This window comes from Sus scrofa, chromosome 2, assembly GCF_000003025.6.
Source record: "Sus scrofa isolate TJ Tabasco breed Duroc chromosome 2, Sscrofa11.1, whole genome shotgun sequence".
Taxonomy (NCBI): domain Eukaryota; kingdom Metazoa; phylum Chordata; class Mammalia; order Artiodactyla; family Suidae; genus Sus; species Sus scrofa.
The window spans coordinates 71,705,414-71,724,645 of record NC_010444.4 but is presented as its reverse complement, the minus strand read 5'-3'; the positions used below and the strand labels follow the sequence as shown (position 1 = coordinate 71,724,645).

The following is a 19,232-nucleotide window of genomic DNA, read 5'->3' as shown; positions in this document are numbered from 1 at the left end:
CAGATGAACTTGAAAAAGTTATGCTAGGTGAAAAACTACACACAAGAAGACAATTTTTTTTTCTTTTTAGGGGTGCACCCACAGCATATGGAAGTTCCCAGTCTAGGAGTAGAATCAGAGCTGCAGCTGCTGCCCTAAACCACAGCCACAGCAACTCGGGATCTAAGCTGCATCTGCAACCTACACAGCAACCCACCACATCACCAGATCCTTAGCCCACTGAGCAAGACCAGGGATTGAACCCAAATCCTCATGGATACTTGTCAGGTTCTTAACCCACCGAGCCACAATGGGAACTCCAAGAGGACAAATACTGCACCGTTCCACTTTAGGAGGTCCCTAGAATAGGCAAATTCAATAAGACACAGCAGATTCGAGGTTACCAGGGGTTGAGGAAGTGAGAACCAAGAGTTACTGTTTAACAGGTCTGGAACAGAAAATTTAAAAAAAAAAAAGTTCTGGAGATGAATGGTGGTGATGGCCGCACAGCAATGAGAGTGTACTTAATGTCACTGAACTGTACCTTTAAAAATGGTTAAGGAGTTCCTTTGTGGCACAATGGATTAAGGATCTGGCATTGTCACTGCAGTGGTTTGGGTCACTGCTATGGTGTGGGTTCAATCCCTGTCTCGGTAACTCTCACGTGCCATTGGCACAGCCCCATAAAATGGTTCAAATGGTCAATTTTATATTATGTATGTTTTACTATGATAAGAAGAAGGAAGGAGTTAAAACTATGAAGAGCTCCAAGCAGGGGCAATCAGAGAAAATGCTAGATCCTGCATAGCTCTCCTGCCCTCATTCCAAGGCAGGTGTGAATACTGTCACCATCTGAAGACAGTGCTAAAAAGTCCTGGAAAGGGACTGACCTTGTCCTGCTGATCCTGACAACCCAAAGGAGGGATATCTCATCTAGACTGGAGGAGTCAGGAAGGATGCCTGGAAGGCATGCCAAGCTGGGTTTTGAAGGATGAGTAGGAGTTCACCAGGCTGTCTGTGGGTGGCCTGGAAGAGGAGGGTCCCCAAAGAGAGGAAAAAACAGGTGCCCTGGAATGGGGGGGGGGAGGAGAAAAAGACAAATAGAATGACCGGGAGGGAGAGAGAGGAGAAGGGCAAAGGAAGCAGAGGAAAAAAGAAATAGAGGAGGAGTTCCCATCGTGGCTCAGCGAAAACGAATCTGACTACCATCCCTGAGGACTCAGGTTTGATCCCTAGCATCACTCAGTGGGTTAAGGATCTGGTGTTGCCGTGAGCTGTGGTTTTGGTTGCAGACTCGGCTCGGATGTGGCATTGCTGTGGCTGTGACATTGGCTAGTGGCTACATCTCTGAATCAGCCCCTAGCCTGGGAACCTTCATGTAGCCATGGGTGTGGCCTAAAAAAGACAAAAAGAAAGAAAGAAATATAGGAGGGAAAAAAAGTAAGAAGGAACATAGAGCTTGGACCTAGACACATCTGAGTTTATTGAGTTTGAGTCTAGCTCTGCAGTTTACCGACTGTGTGGCCCAGGACTGCATCGTCCTTTCTGCTCCCGGCGCCTCAGTCTCCTCATCTGGAAAGTGGGGTGACAACGCCCCCTAGTGGAGCTTCAGTGGGATCAGGGATAACGCCTTGGTAGTTCCGCGCGGCTACGGGTTGGTGCGTTTGGATGTTACATCATTGTCCACCTCTGTGTATCTTTTCTGTCTGAGAGCACTTGGCATGTCGCTGCCTCGTGCGTGGGTGGAAACATGAGGGTTTGAGGGGCCAGAAGCAGGAGGCAGCCGAGCTGGTGCCCTTTGTACTGTGCTGGCGGTGGTGAGCTCAGGCTTCTGCCGTGGGGGAAGGGAAGGTATTGCAGGGGATTTAGGAGCTCAGAGGTTCCAGGGTATATACTCTACTAGGACTGAGCAGGGCCGGAAGTAGAGGGAGGTGAACGAGGTGCCGAGTCCAATCCTCTCAGGTACTAACCTTCTGATCATTTATTCATTGTAGATCTCTTTGCACTATATTGAGGGTTTTGGGGGGTTTTGTTTGTTTGTTTTAGCAGCATATGGAACTTCTCTGGCTAGGGTTGACTCAGAGCTGCACCTGCTAGGCAATGCCAGATACTTAACCCACTGAGCAAGGCCAGGGATCGAACCCGCAACCTAATGGTTCCTAGTTGGATTCATTTCTGCTGCGCCACAACGGGAACTCTGAGGCTTTTTTAAAAGTCGGTCTTAAAGTATGTTTTTCTTGGTTCCTGAATTTGGGGGGGCACCCCACTTTCAATTTTGTGCCTCGGGCAAGTGCCACTCTTACCTCACCCTCGTCCTAGCCTGGGAGGGAGACTTAGTGTCCAGGAGATGCATAAGGAGACACGTCTAAGCAGCCCAGGGAAAAAACTAGAAGCCCTGACAGCACCTGAAGTTCTACCAGGAGAACTCAGCTCCGTGCTTTTACAAATTGCATTCACAGACCATGAGGCTTAAAACAAGCCAGCTTGGAGTTCCCATCATGGCGCAGTGGTTAACAAATCCGACTAGGAACCATGAGGTTGCGGGTTCGATCCCTGGCCTTGCTCAGTGGGTTAATGATCCAGCATTGCCGTGAGCTGTCATGTGGGTCGCAGATGTGGTTTGGATCCCACATTGCTGTGGCTGTGGCATAGGCTGGTGGCTACAGCTCTGATTTGACCCCTAGCCTGGGAACCTCCATATGCCACGGGAAGCGGCCCTAGAAAAGGCAAAAAAACAAAAAAAAAAAAAAAAAAAGCCGGCTGAGCTGACAAGACAGAGGTTAATTTGCCAGTTTCCTAAGATAATCAGACCGAAAACCAGGGAGGTAGAATCAGGTCTGGGAGCCCAGATTTTCAGCCCCTTTTCAAGGGGAGATAAGACCTTGAGGACCTAGGTTAGACCTAGCCTGGGTGGGGCTGGGTGACCACCCCCCAGTCTTCCCCGCCTGCCACCAGATAGGTGCTGAGCTCAGGTTGGACGGGATGGGAGGAGGATGGGCAGGGGCTGGGTGTCAGGGGGCCTCGGCAGCCTGGTCAGTTCCTTCTCCCCACTGCCCTCCAGGAGGATGGAATTCCAGGGCCGCTCGGCAAGAGTGCAGAGGACCTCAGCCTGGATCTGGGGGCCCTTCAGGGCAGCGTGTATCTCCAGGACCTGGGCCTGGAGGTCCCTTCACCCAGCCAACCTGGAGGAGCCGGGGGCAGCGGCACCCCTAGCAAAGAAGTTGGAACAGACTCACCCTTCTCCTCCTCGGCTGGATCCCAGGGCCTGCAGCGGAGACGCAGCTGGGAGAGGTCACGGAGCTGCTCTGAAACCTGGCAGAGGTCAGCGCCACCCCCACCCCCCTTCACTCCCCCATCCCCATTGATGCCTTCCAGGACACACCCCCAGGGTGGCAAGGCCACACTGCCTTCCCCCCACCCCCCGCCTCTGTGTCACCTAGCTCAAGGGCCACCAGAGGTGTCTGCACTGTCAGAAGACAGCCAAACTGATGGCTAAGGGAACCCTGCAGGCACAGCTGGACCCAGATGTGCACACTCACTCTCGCACTCTGGGTACACAAACCCCACCCCCCAAACCCAAACAGAGAAGCCGAAACATGTCCCTCATACACACATGCACAAAGCCACCAAGGCAGTTGTGATCAAAACACAGTTTCATGATGAAGTTCTCATTGTGGCTCAGTGGAAATGTACCCAACTAGTATCCATGAGGTCTCAGTTTTGATCCCTGGCCTCACTCAGTGGGTTAAGGATCTGGCGTTGCCATGAGCTGCAGCATAGGTCACAGATGAGGCTATGGCTGGGGTGTAGGCCAGCAGCTGCAGCTCCAGTTGGACTCCCAGCCTGGGAACCTCATATGTTGCAGGTGCGACCGAAAAAAGACCAAAAAAAACAAACAACAAACAGGTGCATGGAGTTCCCTTGCAGTGCAGCAGGTTAAGGATCTGGTGCTGCTGTGGTGCAGGTTCATCCATGGCCTGGGAACTTCCAAAAACCAAACAAAACAAACTGTGTGCTCAGTGCCACCCACACACCACAGTGGCAAGCCCTAAACAGGGGAGAAGGATGCTTTAGCTGCTCACCCCAGTTCCCTCTGCTCCTCATAGTTCCCCCCAAATATAAATCCAGTCTGTGTAAAAAACAGGCCTGCAATGCAAATGAAGCTTCAGTAGCAAATTCCACAACCAGCGTCCTCACCCACCCCTCTGGAATTGGGAAATCTGCACCTGTCTCTGCCCGCCCCCGCAAAGAGCACCCTTGGGTTCTCCCAGGCCCCCCATGCCTCGCACGCTGGAGTCAGGGCGGCAACCAGGTGGCAGAGACTTGACTCCCTACCTTCCTCCACCAGGCTCAGCCTTGATGCCTCAGCTGAGACCCAGGGGTCCTGTCTCCCCAGGACACTGGCCAGCCTGGCCCTGAACTTGCCAGAAGAGGGCCTACAGGCTTGGACCCAAGCGTGTCTGCCTGGGGGCAGCACCCCCATAGAGCAACCGAGCAAGGTGGGTGCAGCTCACAGCCACGCCCAGAAGATAACACACCTGTGGGCACAGGAGTTGGTTCAGCCAGTGGGAAGGAACTGCCTTACCCAGAGCCTGTTGTGGCAGGTGTAGCCCTTGACTGGGGAGTCTCTGAGTCCTGAGACTCCAGCCCAGGCCTGAGGGTCCTTTGCTAGGGTGGAGTCCACAATAGGGGATCCTTGACTCCCAGTGCAAGCCATGGCCTGGAGAGCAGGGGTTGGGGGCTGGGGGGTGTCTCCACATCTTTGCAGCTGGAAGGAAGTCCCATCTATGACTGGAGTTTGCAACTAGGGGAGGGTTCATCTCTCCGGTCTGGGATTATAGCCCAAAGCTGGGGAATGCATGCTCAGGGCGATGGCCTGCCCCTGGGGCATCTTAGCCATGACCATAACTTGGGGGGAAAGTTCCTGGCCATGGCTGAAATTTGTGGCTCAGAATGCCAGAGCTCTAGCCCACAGCTGGTGGGGGGTGGGGGCCTTGGCCGGACTGCTGTGGAGGGTATGGCTCTAGCCCTCAGCTGCTATGGAGACCCATCTGTGTGGCTGGGGGCATGGGGGTAGCCTCTGTCTGCAGCTGGAGGCCAGGCACCCTCCACCTGGTGAGCCTGCCTGCAGCCCAGGCAGTCTCCAAGCTTAGTGTGATGCTTATTCCCAGCAGGAATGTGACAGCCCTGAGAAAAGAGTGAGATCACGGTCAGTTCCCATGTCCTTCGATGAGATCAACTCCCTAGAAATCTTTCCCGCTTTGGAAGTGCCTGCTCCAGCTGTTCAAGGTAGCCCAGCCTGGGGATTTCCTTCATTCAAACCCCTGGAGGTCCCCCCCAACCCCATGGCACTGGTGGTGGGTGCTCAGGGTCCCCTGATCAGGAACTGGGAAGAATGCGGGGGCGGGGGGGGGGGCGCGTGGCTCCTCCAGCCCCTGCCCCTCCCCCTCCCCTGGTGCCTTAGTCCAGGGTGGACACACCATCGCAATGACCCTAGGGCTCTTTCTTCTCACTCTGACTCTGTCTCTTTATCTCCTTCTTTGTCTCTGAATTGCTAACTGAAGAGAGCTTGCCTCCCTCTCGTATCAGACAGACCCACAGGTCAAACTGGAATCTACCACTTTCCAGGCTGTCTCTGAGCCTCCTCGGCTTTCTCTATAAGAATGGGATGATTAGTGTATTTCCTTAGGGTGGCTTAGAGGGATCCCTGAGTGTGTTTGTGTAAAGTGCTTAGCGCATGAGAGGCACTCGTGACATGTGGGGGACACTTCCATCCTGGGCTCTCTGCCCTCCTTACACCTCTCCTTCCTAAGAGTGGCAAGCCCCATCCAGAAAGTCTCCAGTTCTGCAGCGGTGGGGTCAGGGGGCGCATTGCTGAGCTGGTCCTGCCCCAGAGCCCCCCTCATACCTGTGCCTCTTGGGATGGGGCTGCTTCCAGGCTTGGCTCCACCGGTGCTGGAGTGCATGGAAAAAGACCACGTGGAGCCGGATCACGTGTGAGTGTCTGCCCACTGATGGGAGAGGGACCCCAGTGGACAGCCAAGGGTTCGAGACTTGGGGAAGAGGGGTACAGGGTGTAGCCTCGCTGGCAGTTAAGTGACAGGGCCAGCCACGGTCCCTCCCAGTTCCTCTATGACCTTGATCTTCTCTCCCACAGCACCCTTCTCCCAAGCAAGGGACCCGGGCGCCCTCAGAAAGGGTCTCCACATCGAGTGAGGGATTGAGGCTCTGGGTTAGGACCCAGGACCAGGTTGGGCCATCACAGCTCATCTTGGGGAACACCTGTCATCAGGGGCAACCATAGGCTCTTTTTATCCCCCACCCCAGGTTGATTGTCCAGCAGGTGCTTCAAGAACTCCGAGAGTACCATGGGTAAGTGGGAAGGGGGACTAAGTATGATGGAACAGGTGTGGAAGGGCAGGTGGGGGGAGTGTCAGGGAACAGGTATAGGAGGACAGGTATGGGGGACAGTTGTGAAGACAGGTAGAAATGGGAGGAAAACAGTGACAGGTAAACTGGGAGGAGGCACAGATGTGGAAAAGGACAAAGTACAGCTGCAAGCCGCCACCAGCCCACGGGGTACCTTTGTACAAACGGGAAAAGGTGCCTCTTGCCCAGAATACCGCCATCTGTTTGAAAATCTTCCTGACATGCTGATTTTGTCCAACTAAGACCTGTTACCACCCTCTGCTGGAAATCTCATCACCAGAATTCCTGCTGTGGTTCAGCGGGTTAAGAACCTAACGTATGTCCATGAGGATGCGGGTTTGATCCCTGGCCTTGCTCAGTGGGTTAAGGATAAGGTGTTGCCCCAGGCTGCAGCATAGGTTGCAGATGTGGCTTGGATCTGGTTTGGCCTTGGCCACTGCTATGGCCAGCAGCTGTAGCTCCAATTCAGCTCCTAGCCTGGGAACGTCCATATGCCTCAGGTGCAGCCATTAAAGAAAAAAGAAGAAGGAAAAAAGAAAACCCATCACTTTGACCATGTATACAAGCCCACAAATGGAGGGATGGTGGGAGTCTCAGCTCAGGGTGCACACCTATCCATGGGAGCCCAGAAGGAGAGGGGCAGGAGAAGGGGCAGCTGGGGGAAGAGGGAGGGTGGAAGGGCTGCCAACCCAGATGTCCATCCCCTCTGATCCTGCAGGGCCCGGCAGAGGGCTCGCTTGTCAGTCAGCCCCAGAGGGACCCATTCGAACCTCACCTGGTTTGAGTTCCTGTCTGAGTGAGTATGCAGAGCTTGGGTGGGGTTGGCACTGGATTCCCACAAGCCTTCACCCCTGGCCCTCTGTTCGCGACCCTAAGCCGGGGGAAGGGGGGAGGAGGGAGGAGTTGGGGCCCCCATCTTTTTCACTAGAAGCACCAGGAGAATGATGAGGGCGGCAGGTGGGAAGCGGTCTTCACATGCCCTGGGAGGGCAGAGAAAGACTTTTTGGAGGAGGTGACCACTCAAGCTGGGTTCCGGTGGAAGAGTAGGAGTTTGCCAATATGCAGAGATGAGGAAGAAATAGGTGACTTCTGGGCACCGGTGTCAGGGTGGGGCCAGGAGGAGGGGAGGAAAGAGGAGTTAGCAGAGGTGAGATCCCTCTGGGCAGCAAAGAAGCACAGTAAGGGTTGGGGTGCAGACTGGAGGTGTGGAATCTTCCTCCAGGGAACAGATTCTGCAGGGGCTGCATTTGGTTGGCAATGACTTAGTATGTATTTGTTAAATGAGTTTGCACTGGTCATCCAGGAGGGTCATGACTGCGATCTGGGGCTGGAATGTTGGGTGGGAAGAAGGGAGCAGGGTTTGAGAGAGATCCTATAGGAAGAATGGGAAGCATTTTAGTCTGGTCAGATATGAAGCGGGGGAGCTCCCATTGTGGCTCAGCAAGTTCAGAACCTGATTGGTATCCCTGAAGACACGGGTTCCATCTCCGGCCTCACTCAGTGGATTGAAGATCCGGTGTTGCTGTGAGCCGTGATGTGGGTCGTAGAAGCGACTCAGATCCCGCATTGCTGTGGTTGTGGTGTAGGCTGGCAGCTGCAGCTCCGATTCGACCCCTAGCCTGGGAACTTCCATATGCTGAGGGTGCGGCCCTAAAAAGACAGGGAGAAAAAAAAGGTATGAAAGGGACATGAATCACAGGGAGGAGGCAGAGATGGACAAGGCCCATCCAGGGTCCTCAAGCTTGAGACCCTGTTATATTCATCTCTGCAAACCCAGTCCTCAAGATGCATGGAGTTTTGCAAACCTCTGTAAATGTTTGTTGAGTGAATAAGTACGTGAGAGGAGGGAGAGAGTTGGGGACCACAGTGGAGTTGAAACAGGATGAGGGGACCCCAGAGAGACAGATTCCAGGTGGGTCCCAAGATCGACCTGAAGGACTGGCTGCTGTGCCCTCCTCACCCAAGTTTCTTCCCCTTAGGAGTGAGGACAGCGTGGGGAAGACGGAGAGGAGTGACAGGGGCACCAGGGTGAAGCGCAGACTGAGCTCTCTCCGCTGTCGAGTCACCAGGCAGAAGGAGAAGGTCAGGGGGCCGGGTCATGGTGTGGGGTTGGGGGACCCCCTCTGCCATCTTCAGCTTGTTAGGGTGCGCCTGGCCCCAGAGCCCTGGGTTTGAGGTAGAACTGGATGCGCAGGGCATCCTCATGCCTCCCTCTGTCCCAAACAGGGCAAGAGCCCAGTGCTTCTGAAGGACAAGAGTCAGGATGCTCGAGAGAGGAAGGAATGTGTCAACGGGCACCAGCTGGCTCGAGGAACCGTCTTTGGCCACTCCAGCTGCCCCCTGTGTGGCAAACCTTTTCTGAGCTCTGGTAAGTCTGGTGGCCCAGCCCATCCTCCTGGATGGCAGTTACTTGCTCTCCTTTATGTCCCCTAAATTACTCTCATAGCCTCCTTTGATCTTTGCATCCTTGTCCCATTTCACCCTTTCTCAGTGATGGCCGCCCCTGGCTCCCTGGAAGTCACTAGGGATCCATCCCAAGAGCAGAGACCATATGGTTGGTTAGGGCCCCCAACATTCCCTTTAAGTCTCAGCTTCTGTCATTGCAAAACTCCTTTGGCAGGAGTTCCCATTGTGGCTCAGCAGGTTATGAACCTGACTAGTATCCATGAGAATGTGGGTTAAATACCTGGCCCCACTCAGTGAGTTAAGGATCTGGCATCACCGTGAGCTGTGGTGTAGGTTGCACATGTGGCTCGGATCTGGCTGCAGTGTAGGTTGGCAGCTGCAGCTCAAATTTGACTCCTAGCCTGGGAAATTCCGTATGCTAAGGGGACAGCCCTTAAAAAAAAAAAAAAGGGAGTTCCCGTTGTGGCACAGTAGTTAACAAATCCGACTAGGAACCATGAGGTTGTGGGTTCGATCCCCGGCCTTGCTCAGTGGGTTAAGGATCTGGCATTGCCGTGAGCTGTGGTGTAGGTTGCAGATGTGGCTCGGATCACCTGTTGCTGTGGCTCTGGCATAGGCCGGTGGCTACAGCTCCGATTCAACCCCTAGCCTGGGAACCTCCATATGCTGCAGGAGCAGCCCAAGAAAAGGCAAAAAGACCAAAAAAAAAAAAAAATCCTTTGGCAAAACCCCAACTCAGGCTAGTGAGTGTATTAGTTAGCTGGGGCTGCATAACAAAGTATCATCATCTGGTTGGATTTAAACGCAGAGAGGCATTGTTTCCCAGTTCCGGTGAAGTCCAGGATCAAGGTGTCAGCAGGACTGGGCTCCCTCTGAAGGCGGGAAGGGAGGGTCCACTCCAGGACTCCCTCCTGGCTTCTGGAAATCCAGCTGCTTCTGGCAGCAGGACTGAGCTTTTAAGGTGGTTTTGTCCCTGTGCGCATGTCTACCTCTCAAACTCCCCTTTTTCTAAGAACTTGTATTTGGGCTGATCCTAACGACGTATGACCTCGTTGAACTAAATACATCAGACATTGGCAATGACACTATTTCCAAACAAAACCACCTTCTGATGGATTGAGGGGGATTGTCACTGGAACATACAAATTGGAGGTGGTGGGGGCACAATTCAGCCCCTAAGAGGCAATTTCCTGCCTCCCAGGGCACTCTGAGGGACAAGGGTTTCTGCTCACAAAAGAATACTGCAGAGTTCTCTTGTTGCACAGCGGGTTAAGTATCCAGCATTGTTACTGCAGCCGCCTCGGTCACTGCTGTGACACAGGTTCAATCCCTGGCACAGGCACTTCCGAGTGCTGCGGGCACGGCCTAAATAAATAAATAAATAAAAAGGAAAGAGTACTGGGTTCCAGAGGCCATAGAGGGAGATGACGTTGGTCTTTTCTAAGATTTAGCACTTGGCCTTTTTTGAAAATAAGCCCCACTCGGTAAGACATGGAGAGGAGGCAGCAGCGACTTGTTTGTTAGAAAAGAGATGTGCGGTTTACAGCGAAAAATCAGCAGTACTCTGTGGCCAGCAAATTTGGGCTAGGGTGGGGTTCCTTGACCTTGACACTATCAATATTTGAGGTCTGGTCATTCTTGGGGGGAGGGGGAGGGCTGTTTCGTGCCTTGTTGAGGAAGATTTTGAGCAGCATCCCGGGTCTCCACCCACCAGATGCTATTAACACCCATCCCACAGCAAAAATGTTTCTAGACTGGTCAGGTGACTGGCCAGGATCACCCTGCTGAGCACCAACGGGCTAGGAAGATGGAGAACTGGCCCACCCTGGCCCCAGGGTGGGCTGCGCGGTGAGCGCCCTCCCTCCACGTGCCCTGAGCCACACCTTTTGCATTTCTTCCTTTCCTGGCCCCGCACGTGAGCATTTTCCTTCTTCCTCATTCCCCTCTCTTTCCGGAGCATCGTGTTGCTGGCAATGGGGCTCTTAGCAGCTGCTGGCCTGTTTGGAGCTTTCTCTCCATTGGAAGATCTCCAACCCACACTATCTGCCACACCAGCAAGCAGTCTCCAACCTCAGGCTTTGCAAAGTCTTCAGCATCCTTTTAAACAGCAGCTGACTTCCTAATTCCTTCTTCTTCTTTGGAGGCTGAGGTCTGCTGGATACAGGGACCTTCCTGGAGAGCCAGGATCCAGCCCACCTGGGTATCAAATTCAAAGGGCAAGTGAGAGGTTGGCAGAAGGAAGGGTGAGGTCAAAGATCTGGAATACATGGGCAATACAGAAATGAATGGCTGCCTCTATGCTGCCACAGCAAAGCTGCGTATTTTGCAGCATGCTCTCAAAGCTGAAACTATTTACCGTACAGCTCTTTACAGCCAAAATTTGCTAACCCCCTGAGCTAGGTTTCCCAGCAGCAAGGAGGACTCCAGGAAGTGACTTAATAGTAGCTGGCAGATCAGTAAACACATCTGACCTTGAAGACGAGGGTATAGACAGGGACTGATTTTCTGAATGTCACTTGACAATCACAGAAGACTTTGCACAAATAATAAGAGTAATGGGGGAGTTCCTTTGTGTGCAGCAGGTTAAGGATCGTGCATTGTCATGGCAGGGGCTCTGGTTGCTGCTACGGTGCAGGTTCAATCCCTGATCAGGGAAATTCCACATGCCGAGGATGCAGCCCAAAAAACCAAAACAAGGGAGTTCCCATTGTGGCTCAGAGTAACCAACCTGACTACCCATGAGGTTGCGGGTTCAATCCCTGGCCCTGCTCAGTGGGTTAAGGATCTGGTGTTGCCATGAGCTGTTGTGTAGGTTGCAGACCCAGCTCCAATCTGCCTTGCCGTGGCTGTGGCATAGGCTGGCAGCTGCAGCTTCCATTCAACCCCTAGACCAGGAACTTCCACATGCCACAGGTGCGGCCCTAAAAAGCAAAACAAAACCACACCCTCACAGTAACTCTGTAAGGCACTAGTACTCCCCCTTTCTACAGATGAGGAAACTGAGGCCCAGAGGAGTTAAGTTCTTGCTCATGGTCACACAGCAATATTTGAACTCAGAACCTGAGGCCCTGATAGCCAATCCACTGCCATATCACGCCACTGTTTTTTTTAATAAAATAAGCTTTTAATTTTTTGTAGTTGTGCCAAAGGCAAAATTTTCTATTTTAAGAAAATCAAATTACAGATACATGAAAAGCAGAAGTTTCATTTATCAAAGACACTTTGCTGTTCGATGTCCTTAATGTCAATATTCGGGGCAATTTTTGAGAGTTTCCCACCCCACGATGGCATCAATAATAGCTCTGTGTAATAATTTTTAAAATAACAGGAAAATGAAAAACATTTTCATTAAAGTATAATAGATTTATAGTGTTGTGTCAGTTTCTGCTGTACAGCATAGTGACCCAGCACACAGATAGAACACATGTTCTAGCCCCAGAGACTGGATATAGTCCCCTGTGCTGTAAAGCAGGACTTCATTGCGCATCCCTTCTAAATGTAATAGCTTGCATCTACCAACCCCAAACACCCAGTCCATCCCACTCCTTGCAACCACAAGTCTTTTCTCTATGTCTGTGAGTCTGTGAAAACACTTTTGTACTGAATGTTTGCAAACTCTTCTAAAGACAGCAAGCATGTGCTCAGTTGTTTTTCTCTCACTTTAAAATAAGCTACCAGTAATTTTAAACCAGGCAAAAATGTATTGTTCCTGCATGAAATATTAAGCAGTCCCACTTGCAAAAATGTTTGGCAGAGTCCTTGGCTTCTATGAAAACCTTAAAATAGCAAAGAAGAGACCAGAGTTTATTTTCAGATTCTATAACTAGCTTCCGATAATCTCTTATCAGTCGACTTATGGCCAAAATACCAGATACTAAGGGATGAGATTTAATTTTTGGTGTAAGCATGAAACTGTTGGGGATTGCTTTCTGTGGCTAGCATAAACCAACAAGTAACCAAGTGGAGAGTATGATGCAAAATAGGCAGGAGGGATAACAATGTTTTGTTTGTTTCAAGAAAAATCTACTGCTAATACTCTAGAGAAACTAACACCTACTTAGGAATTTCAACATTATAGGAAACCAAAGGATCAGACTTCAAAAATATCTGTAACTTGGCACTGGAATTTTTTTTTTTTTGCTACCTTGTGGCATTATACCCTACAAGTGTACAATGATCTGAGGACTCTCCACCCCTCCACTGGTGGGGGAGACCCCTTTGCTCCCTGAAACTTTTCATTTCAGATTTATAGAAAAGTGCAGAGAGCAGAGGACCCCTTTCTAACATTCACCCAAATTCCTTTCATGTTAATATCTTATATAACCACACTACATTTGTCACAACTTTGGAACCAACACTGGTACAGTACCATTAACTAAATTCTAGACTACTCAGATTGAACCTGCACGCAGCACTAAACAAAGCCACAGTGGTGAAAACACCAGGTCCTCAACCCACTGAGCCACCAGGGAACTCCACCAAGTTTTTTGTTTTCCATTAGTGATCTCCCTCTGTTTTAGGATCCAATTCCGTTACACACTATCTTCAACCACCCTGTCTCCCTGGTCTTTCTGGTCCGTGAGCATTTCTCTGTCTCTTCTTATTGTTCATGACCTTGACAGTCTTGAGAAAGGTATCTTGTATGCTGTCCTTTAATCTGGGTTTGTCTGATTTTTCTTAAAATTAGAAAGGGGTTATAGGTCTGGGGAACCTTCCTGAGGGTAAGTGCTGTTGTCATGACAGGTTAACTTGTATCACCTGGTTAAGGTAATGCCTACCAGGTTCCCAATTTTCCTGTTCCCTATTCTATTCTTCAGAAGCGAGTCACTCAATCCAGCCTACTTTAGGGAGGGGAGGGATCAATTCCACCTCCTGGAGACATCATTTGACTTTCAGGACAACGCTTTGAGATCAAGGAAGATTGAAGTTTGTATAAAAGAAATGATGGGGCTAGCTTTCAGCATGGTGCCTGGTACACAGGGGCAATGGTGACACCTTGTCATTATCATTACTATTCCTTGTTGTTATTGAGGCAAAGCCAGCATCTAAATCATAGACCCTGACCCTGGGCTTTGACCACAGCCCCACACCTAAGGAAGCATATGGGGCCAGAACAGCCAGGTCCCACTCCCAGAAGGCTGAGAGCAGGCACTGCCCAGGTGTAACTCGCCACAAGCCTACCTACCATCAGAGGTCTTCAAAGCCACAAGTTACCTTAAGGAAACGGCCCCACAGTTAAGTTAAACAGAACAGGGAATGAGTCATGCTCCAGGTAATTATGGAAGGTGCATTTCCAGGGTAAAGCTGAGATGCTTTCCTAGAGACCAGCCCTGCTGCTGGAATGCCATTCCAGACAGCCCCGTTCCTGCCCTTGATCTTTGAGGCCCCTCTGTGGTCTGACTCTGCCTGCCCTTCCATCCCACTCTCCCAATGCTCAGCCATCAGGATCTGTGGCCCTGTCACCCTGAGGTCTCATGGCTTCCCCGTGCCCATCACCTGAGTCTTGTTCATTCAGGGCTGTTCCTGAATTTCCTCCACCACCTAACCCTTACTCACCCTCCCAGACAAAGCGCAGGGCCACCTCCCCCAGGAAGCCTGCATAAGGTGACTTTAATTTCTGAGTGTCTCAAAGGCCAATGGCTGCCAGCCAAGGGCCATTTGGCACCCCAGGGAACATTTGACAATGCCCGAAGATATTTTTGGTTGTCAGGACTGAGGGTGCTCCTGACCCCCAGAGTAGAGGCCGGGGATTGCTGTTGAATAACTTCCAATGCACAGAAGCCCCTGATGAATTATCCAGCTCCAACTGTTCATTAGTACCAAGACTGAGTAATGCTGCTATAGATGGAAACTCTTTGGCTCTTAGCAGAGTCCTTGGCCCATGATAAGAACTAAAGAAAAGCAGGATGGTTGCATGGATAAAGGCAAGAACAGAAATACCTCTCTTTCCTTGACAGACACTTGGAAAAATTGGTCCCTACATTTAGGGGAGAACCGTGCCCACCTACAGAGTTTAACCAAAGTGGCTATAGAAATGAGAATCCTGCCACTCTTCCTGCTTAAAATCTTCAATGGCTCCCCATTGCCTTCAGAATAAAGTCCAAAAGTCACAGCAATTCAGAGAGTGAACATTTATGGATCTGCTGAGACCTCGAAAGTATTTGTGTCTGGGCTTTAGACCTCCACTGGGGTGGGGTGTCTGATGAAGTATGTCCTTGCACTTCTGGACCCTCCAGTTCCCTGGACACGCTCCCTCTCTTGATCATGATCACTGCACTTATTTGAAGGCAGGTCACCTGGGGGACTCTGCCACCCAATTTCTGGACTGAGAGCTCCCAACACGCTGACTCTATGTTTTGAAGTGAGTTTGGTTTGGGGCTATCTTGATTTGGTTGATCAGCTCGGACCTTAGGAAAAGACGCCTGGGTCCTCTCCCGGTTCCTGCCCATGCCTTCCACCTAGGGGGGAGATGGAATAGACAAGAAGCCACAGGACTGGACAGTCTGGTGGCACCTGAGGGGTGCTGGCACTTGGGAGAGGCATCTAGCATGTCTGTAGGTGTCTAAAAACACCTGTGTGGAGGTGTCTAGCATGTATTTCACACTCTGAACGCCTGTTTGGGGGTATTTGATAGCATCTGTGTTGAGGGTATCTGGTGTAGATTTTGAAGGATATCTGAAAGTTTCCATGTGGGGTCTCTGGTATGTTTGGGGCTATGTGATGTCTCCTAGATGAAGGTGTCTGCTGCTTTGGGGACAGTTGTTTTTTCAGATTCTGAAGAGTTTGGGGATATTTGACAGACTTGGGTGGGGTGTCTGACCTATTTTGGGGTGCCTGAAAATGAGTTTTGAGGACCTGATGACATCTGCCTGGTGTCTGGTGCGTTTGGGGTACCTGTGGTACCTATGTTGGGGTGTGTGCGAACACTTGATAAATAAATGTATGACTCCTTTTTCCAAGATGTGTAAATCTACACTTCCTGTAATCTATGTTGCCCCTTTTTCGCAGGTGACAGACCTGTTCTCTCCATTTCTTGTACTTTCCCTTCTCACACTTTTCGGCCTCGGACTCATGCCTCTTACCCGACCCCAGGCTTCTGCTGTATCCCCCCGCCTGCCTCCTGAACCTCTAATTCCCCAAGCCGCCCCCCAGCCCCATCATCCTATCCCCGGAAGCCCCTTCCAGCCCCGCTATTCACCCAGGCCCCCTTTGACCCCACAAAACGCCTCCCAACCCCGCTGACCTCTCCTTAGGACCTCTCCCTAAGCGCCCCCCCGCCAATCCCGCAGATACCCCAGAGCCCCGTTGACCTCTAACCCAAAAACGCCCCTCAACCCCACTGATTTTCCCTCAGGATCTCCTCTAGGCGCGCGCATGCTCCACTGACCCGCCCCTCAAGGATCGCCCTCCCCCTCTGACCCCTCGTCCCGCCGAAGCCCCAGACAAAGACCACGGCTTGCGGCAAAGCTCTGGTTCGGAGTCCGGGGTTCCCCGGACCCTCGGATCCTCAAGGCCCCGCCCCCTTCCGGGCTCACACCCTCTGACCCACCCTCGGAGGCGGGGCTGCACGTGCGCAATTCCTCCGTGAGGCTTCCCGCTTCCGGCTCCGCGCAGTGGGCGGCGGTGGATCCCGGGAGGCCGGGCGGCAGCGGACTCAGGGACGCTAGCGGAGAGTTGCGGACGGTAAGCGGCCCGCGGGGGACCCAGGTGAGGGCGGCGGGGCGGGCCTGAGGAGAAAGGACCTCCAGAGATGGCTGGGGCCCAGGAGAGGCGCCGTCTAGCCTCAGGAGCGGCCTCCGGCGAGAGACCCCCGGGGCTGCCTCGGCCTCAGGCCAGGCCCCCTTGGTCTCCTCCGAGCTGGCTGGCGGGTCCTGCTGTGCAGGCTGCCCTTTTAGTGCACATGGCTCTGTTTGGCGAATGCAGAGTGCGGACGTTGCCCACCGGCCCCGTCCGAGCTCCAGCTTTCGGGCAGTGCAGCCGCCCCTGTTCAGGGAGGAAAGGACGTGGGTTCCAGTTTCGGGAGCGCCCGGGGCAGGACTTGGGATGTGGTGATAACCATAACAATTTCCAGCGCTGGGGTACTTGAAGCCTCCGGGCAGAACTCTTTCCTTGGAGAAGTTGATCGTTGTGGTAACAAAACCACACAAAGTGTGTAGGGGTGTGTGTATGTGGGGGGGGGTGTAGTTTCTCTCTTGGGGAGGAATCTAGATGGTGCGGCGTGTGTGTGTGTGTGTGTGTGTGTGTGTGTGTGTGTGTGTGTGTAGTTTCTCTCTTGGGGAGGAATTTAGATGGTGCGGTGCTGCTTTCCTTGCGGGCAGCTCTGAGCGGCCTGTGGTCCTCTCATGGTTTGCTGTAGCCGTCCTCCCCTTGTCCTTTATACCTGGTGCTTTGGTGCTTGAGATCGAAGAGGTAGAAGAGATGGCTGGCCATGGGGGTAAAAAGCATTCGTGAAGTTTTACCACGGAAATGGAGAAAACAGCTCCCCCACGCCTTGCTTCCTTTCCAGGAGAGTGGAACTCCAGCCAGGAGTGTTGAAGGGCCGGTCTCTTCTTGTTGACTAGAGAGAGTTCAGGACAGGTGAACAGCCCTATGGCCAAGGGCGATTTGAGGATGATTTTGCAGGTATCCTGGTGAATGATTAATTCTGGAGCTGTATGGAGACGTGTCAAGAGCTCAGGTTTGAGTGTCAGCTCAGATCTGGGTTCTGGTCCCAGTTTTCACCTCCAAGCCTCAGTCTCCCTACCTTTAAACTGGGAATAAGGATTGTTTGGGGATTTGATAAGATCATATGTGTAAGGTGCATAGCAGAGTGCCTGGCATATGGTGAATGCTCAATGAATGCTACATATTCTGTGCATATGGTATGCTCCCAGGTCTGTATTTTTTTAAAGTTTTATTGTATTGAAGTATAGTTGATTTACAATGTTGTGTTAGTTTCAGGTATACAGCAAAGTGATTCAGTTATACATACATATTCTTTTTCAGATTCTTTTCTATTATAGTTATTACAGGATATTAAGAATCGTTCCCTGTGCTATGCAGTAGGTCCTTGTTGTTTATCTGTGTGTTTGTTAATCCCCAAACTCCCAGTTTATCTCCCCCCACCCCGACCCCGACCCCTGTTATCCCCTTTGATAACCACAAGTTCGTTTTCTGTGTCTGAGTCTGTTTTGTAAATAAGTTCCTTTGTGTCATTTTTTTAGTTTCCATATATGTGTTATCATATGATATTTGTCTTTCTCTGACTTCACTTAATATGATAATCTCTAGGTCCATCCGCATTGCTGCAAATGGCATTATTTCATTTTTTAAAAATCCCAGTCCTGTATTTTTAAGTTGACGTCCCAAATAATAAAGAGCCTGGAAAATCTAAGCATCTCAAAATCCGCATTGCTGCAAATGGCATTATTTCATTTTTTAAAAATCCCAGGCCTGTATTTTTGAGTTGACGTCCCAAGTAATAAAAGAGTCTGGAAAATCTAAGCATCTCAAAACGTTTACTTCGCTGTCAATAGTTTGCTGTTTCTATGGGTCAAGCGTTTTTGGGGGGTGGGGGGAGTTGTTCTAAAGTAAGAGCATACAGCCAGTAGGCATGCTAAGTTTCATTCTTGTAAATGTAATTTGTTTGGGTTTTGTGTAGCTTACTTTCCTTTTAAACAGCAGACATGAGAGAAAGGGGAAAAGGGCATCCTTGGATTCTTTTCTTTCACCTTTTATCTTAGGTTGATTTGAGAATGCCCCCACGTTGAAAGTTGTGGTGGCACATACATTGTTTCTGGCAGAAACTGGTATAATTTTCATTCTTGTCACACAGTAGCAATTACAGCTGCAAGGCCTTTGCCCTTGTCACCAGCCGCTGGGACTGGGGCTGTGGTCACCAGCTGTGCCTCCCTGGTGTTTACCTTCCACATGTTTAGCATATTTCTGCTCCTGGTGTCAAGGTCTCCTTCGTTTTTCCTCCCTCATCCTGGATCCTGTTTCCACTTCCTCAAATTCCATCGATGACTTTTTAAACATTTTTCATCTCGTCACTCTTAAGTAATTTAAAACCCAGAGACCTTTGTTGGGTCAGCCAATCAGTGTTTCTTTGTTATTTGTTAGTTAAACTTTACTTTTCCCCTGAAAGTGGTGAAGAGCTGCTGTGTTTTGAAAACCCTCTCTCGTGGTGCAAAACAATTCCAGCCCCAGCTCCGGAGCAGCCTGTAGGAATTTTTTGGAGGAATGTGGCTGTGGGGGGGAGGGGGGGAGCAAACTGTTTAAAATAATGTCCTCGGGGAGGTCTCATAGAGAGGACCCCTGCAGCTTTGCTCAGTTTTTAAAGAGTGTGGGTAAAATTGCCTTGGGTGTAAACTAAATTCAACCTGTGTGCTTGGTCTCTGCTTTTTTTTCTTAGGCAGATTTGTAAGATTTAAAGTTGC

General features: G+C 51.1%; 1 protein-coding gene across 13 annotated transcripts in view; it reads left to right on the top strand.

The window, feature by feature from the left end:
- Positions 1-19,232, top strand: part of ARHGEF18 (Rho/Rac guanine nucleotide exchange factor 18) — a 96,418-nt gene that overhangs the window by 22,868 nt on the left and 54,318 nt on the right. For 10 of the 13 annotated variants that reach the window (XM_021083927.1, XM_021083931.1, XM_021083925.1 and 7 more), the window contains 8 exons: positions 3,041-3,300; positions 4,328-4,478; positions 5,154-5,268; positions 5,918-5,975; positions 6,307-6,351; positions 7,127-7,204; positions 8,388-8,490; positions 8,635-8,776. In XM_021083927.1, coding sequence (XP_020939586.1) covers positions 3,041-3,300; positions 4,328-4,478; positions 5,154-5,268; positions 5,918-5,975; positions 6,307-6,351; positions 7,127-7,204; positions 8,388-8,490; positions 8,635-8,776 — 952 coding nt within the window. Of the gene's footprint in view, positions 1-3,040; positions 3,301-4,327; positions 4,479-5,153; positions 5,269-5,917; positions 5,976-6,306; positions 6,352-7,126; positions 7,491-8,387; positions 8,491-8,634; positions 8,777-16,168; positions 16,498-19,232 lie in introns of those variants that run through there. The other 3 variants (XM_021083932.1, XM_021083933.1, XM_005654744.3) reach the window with 3 other exon arrangements.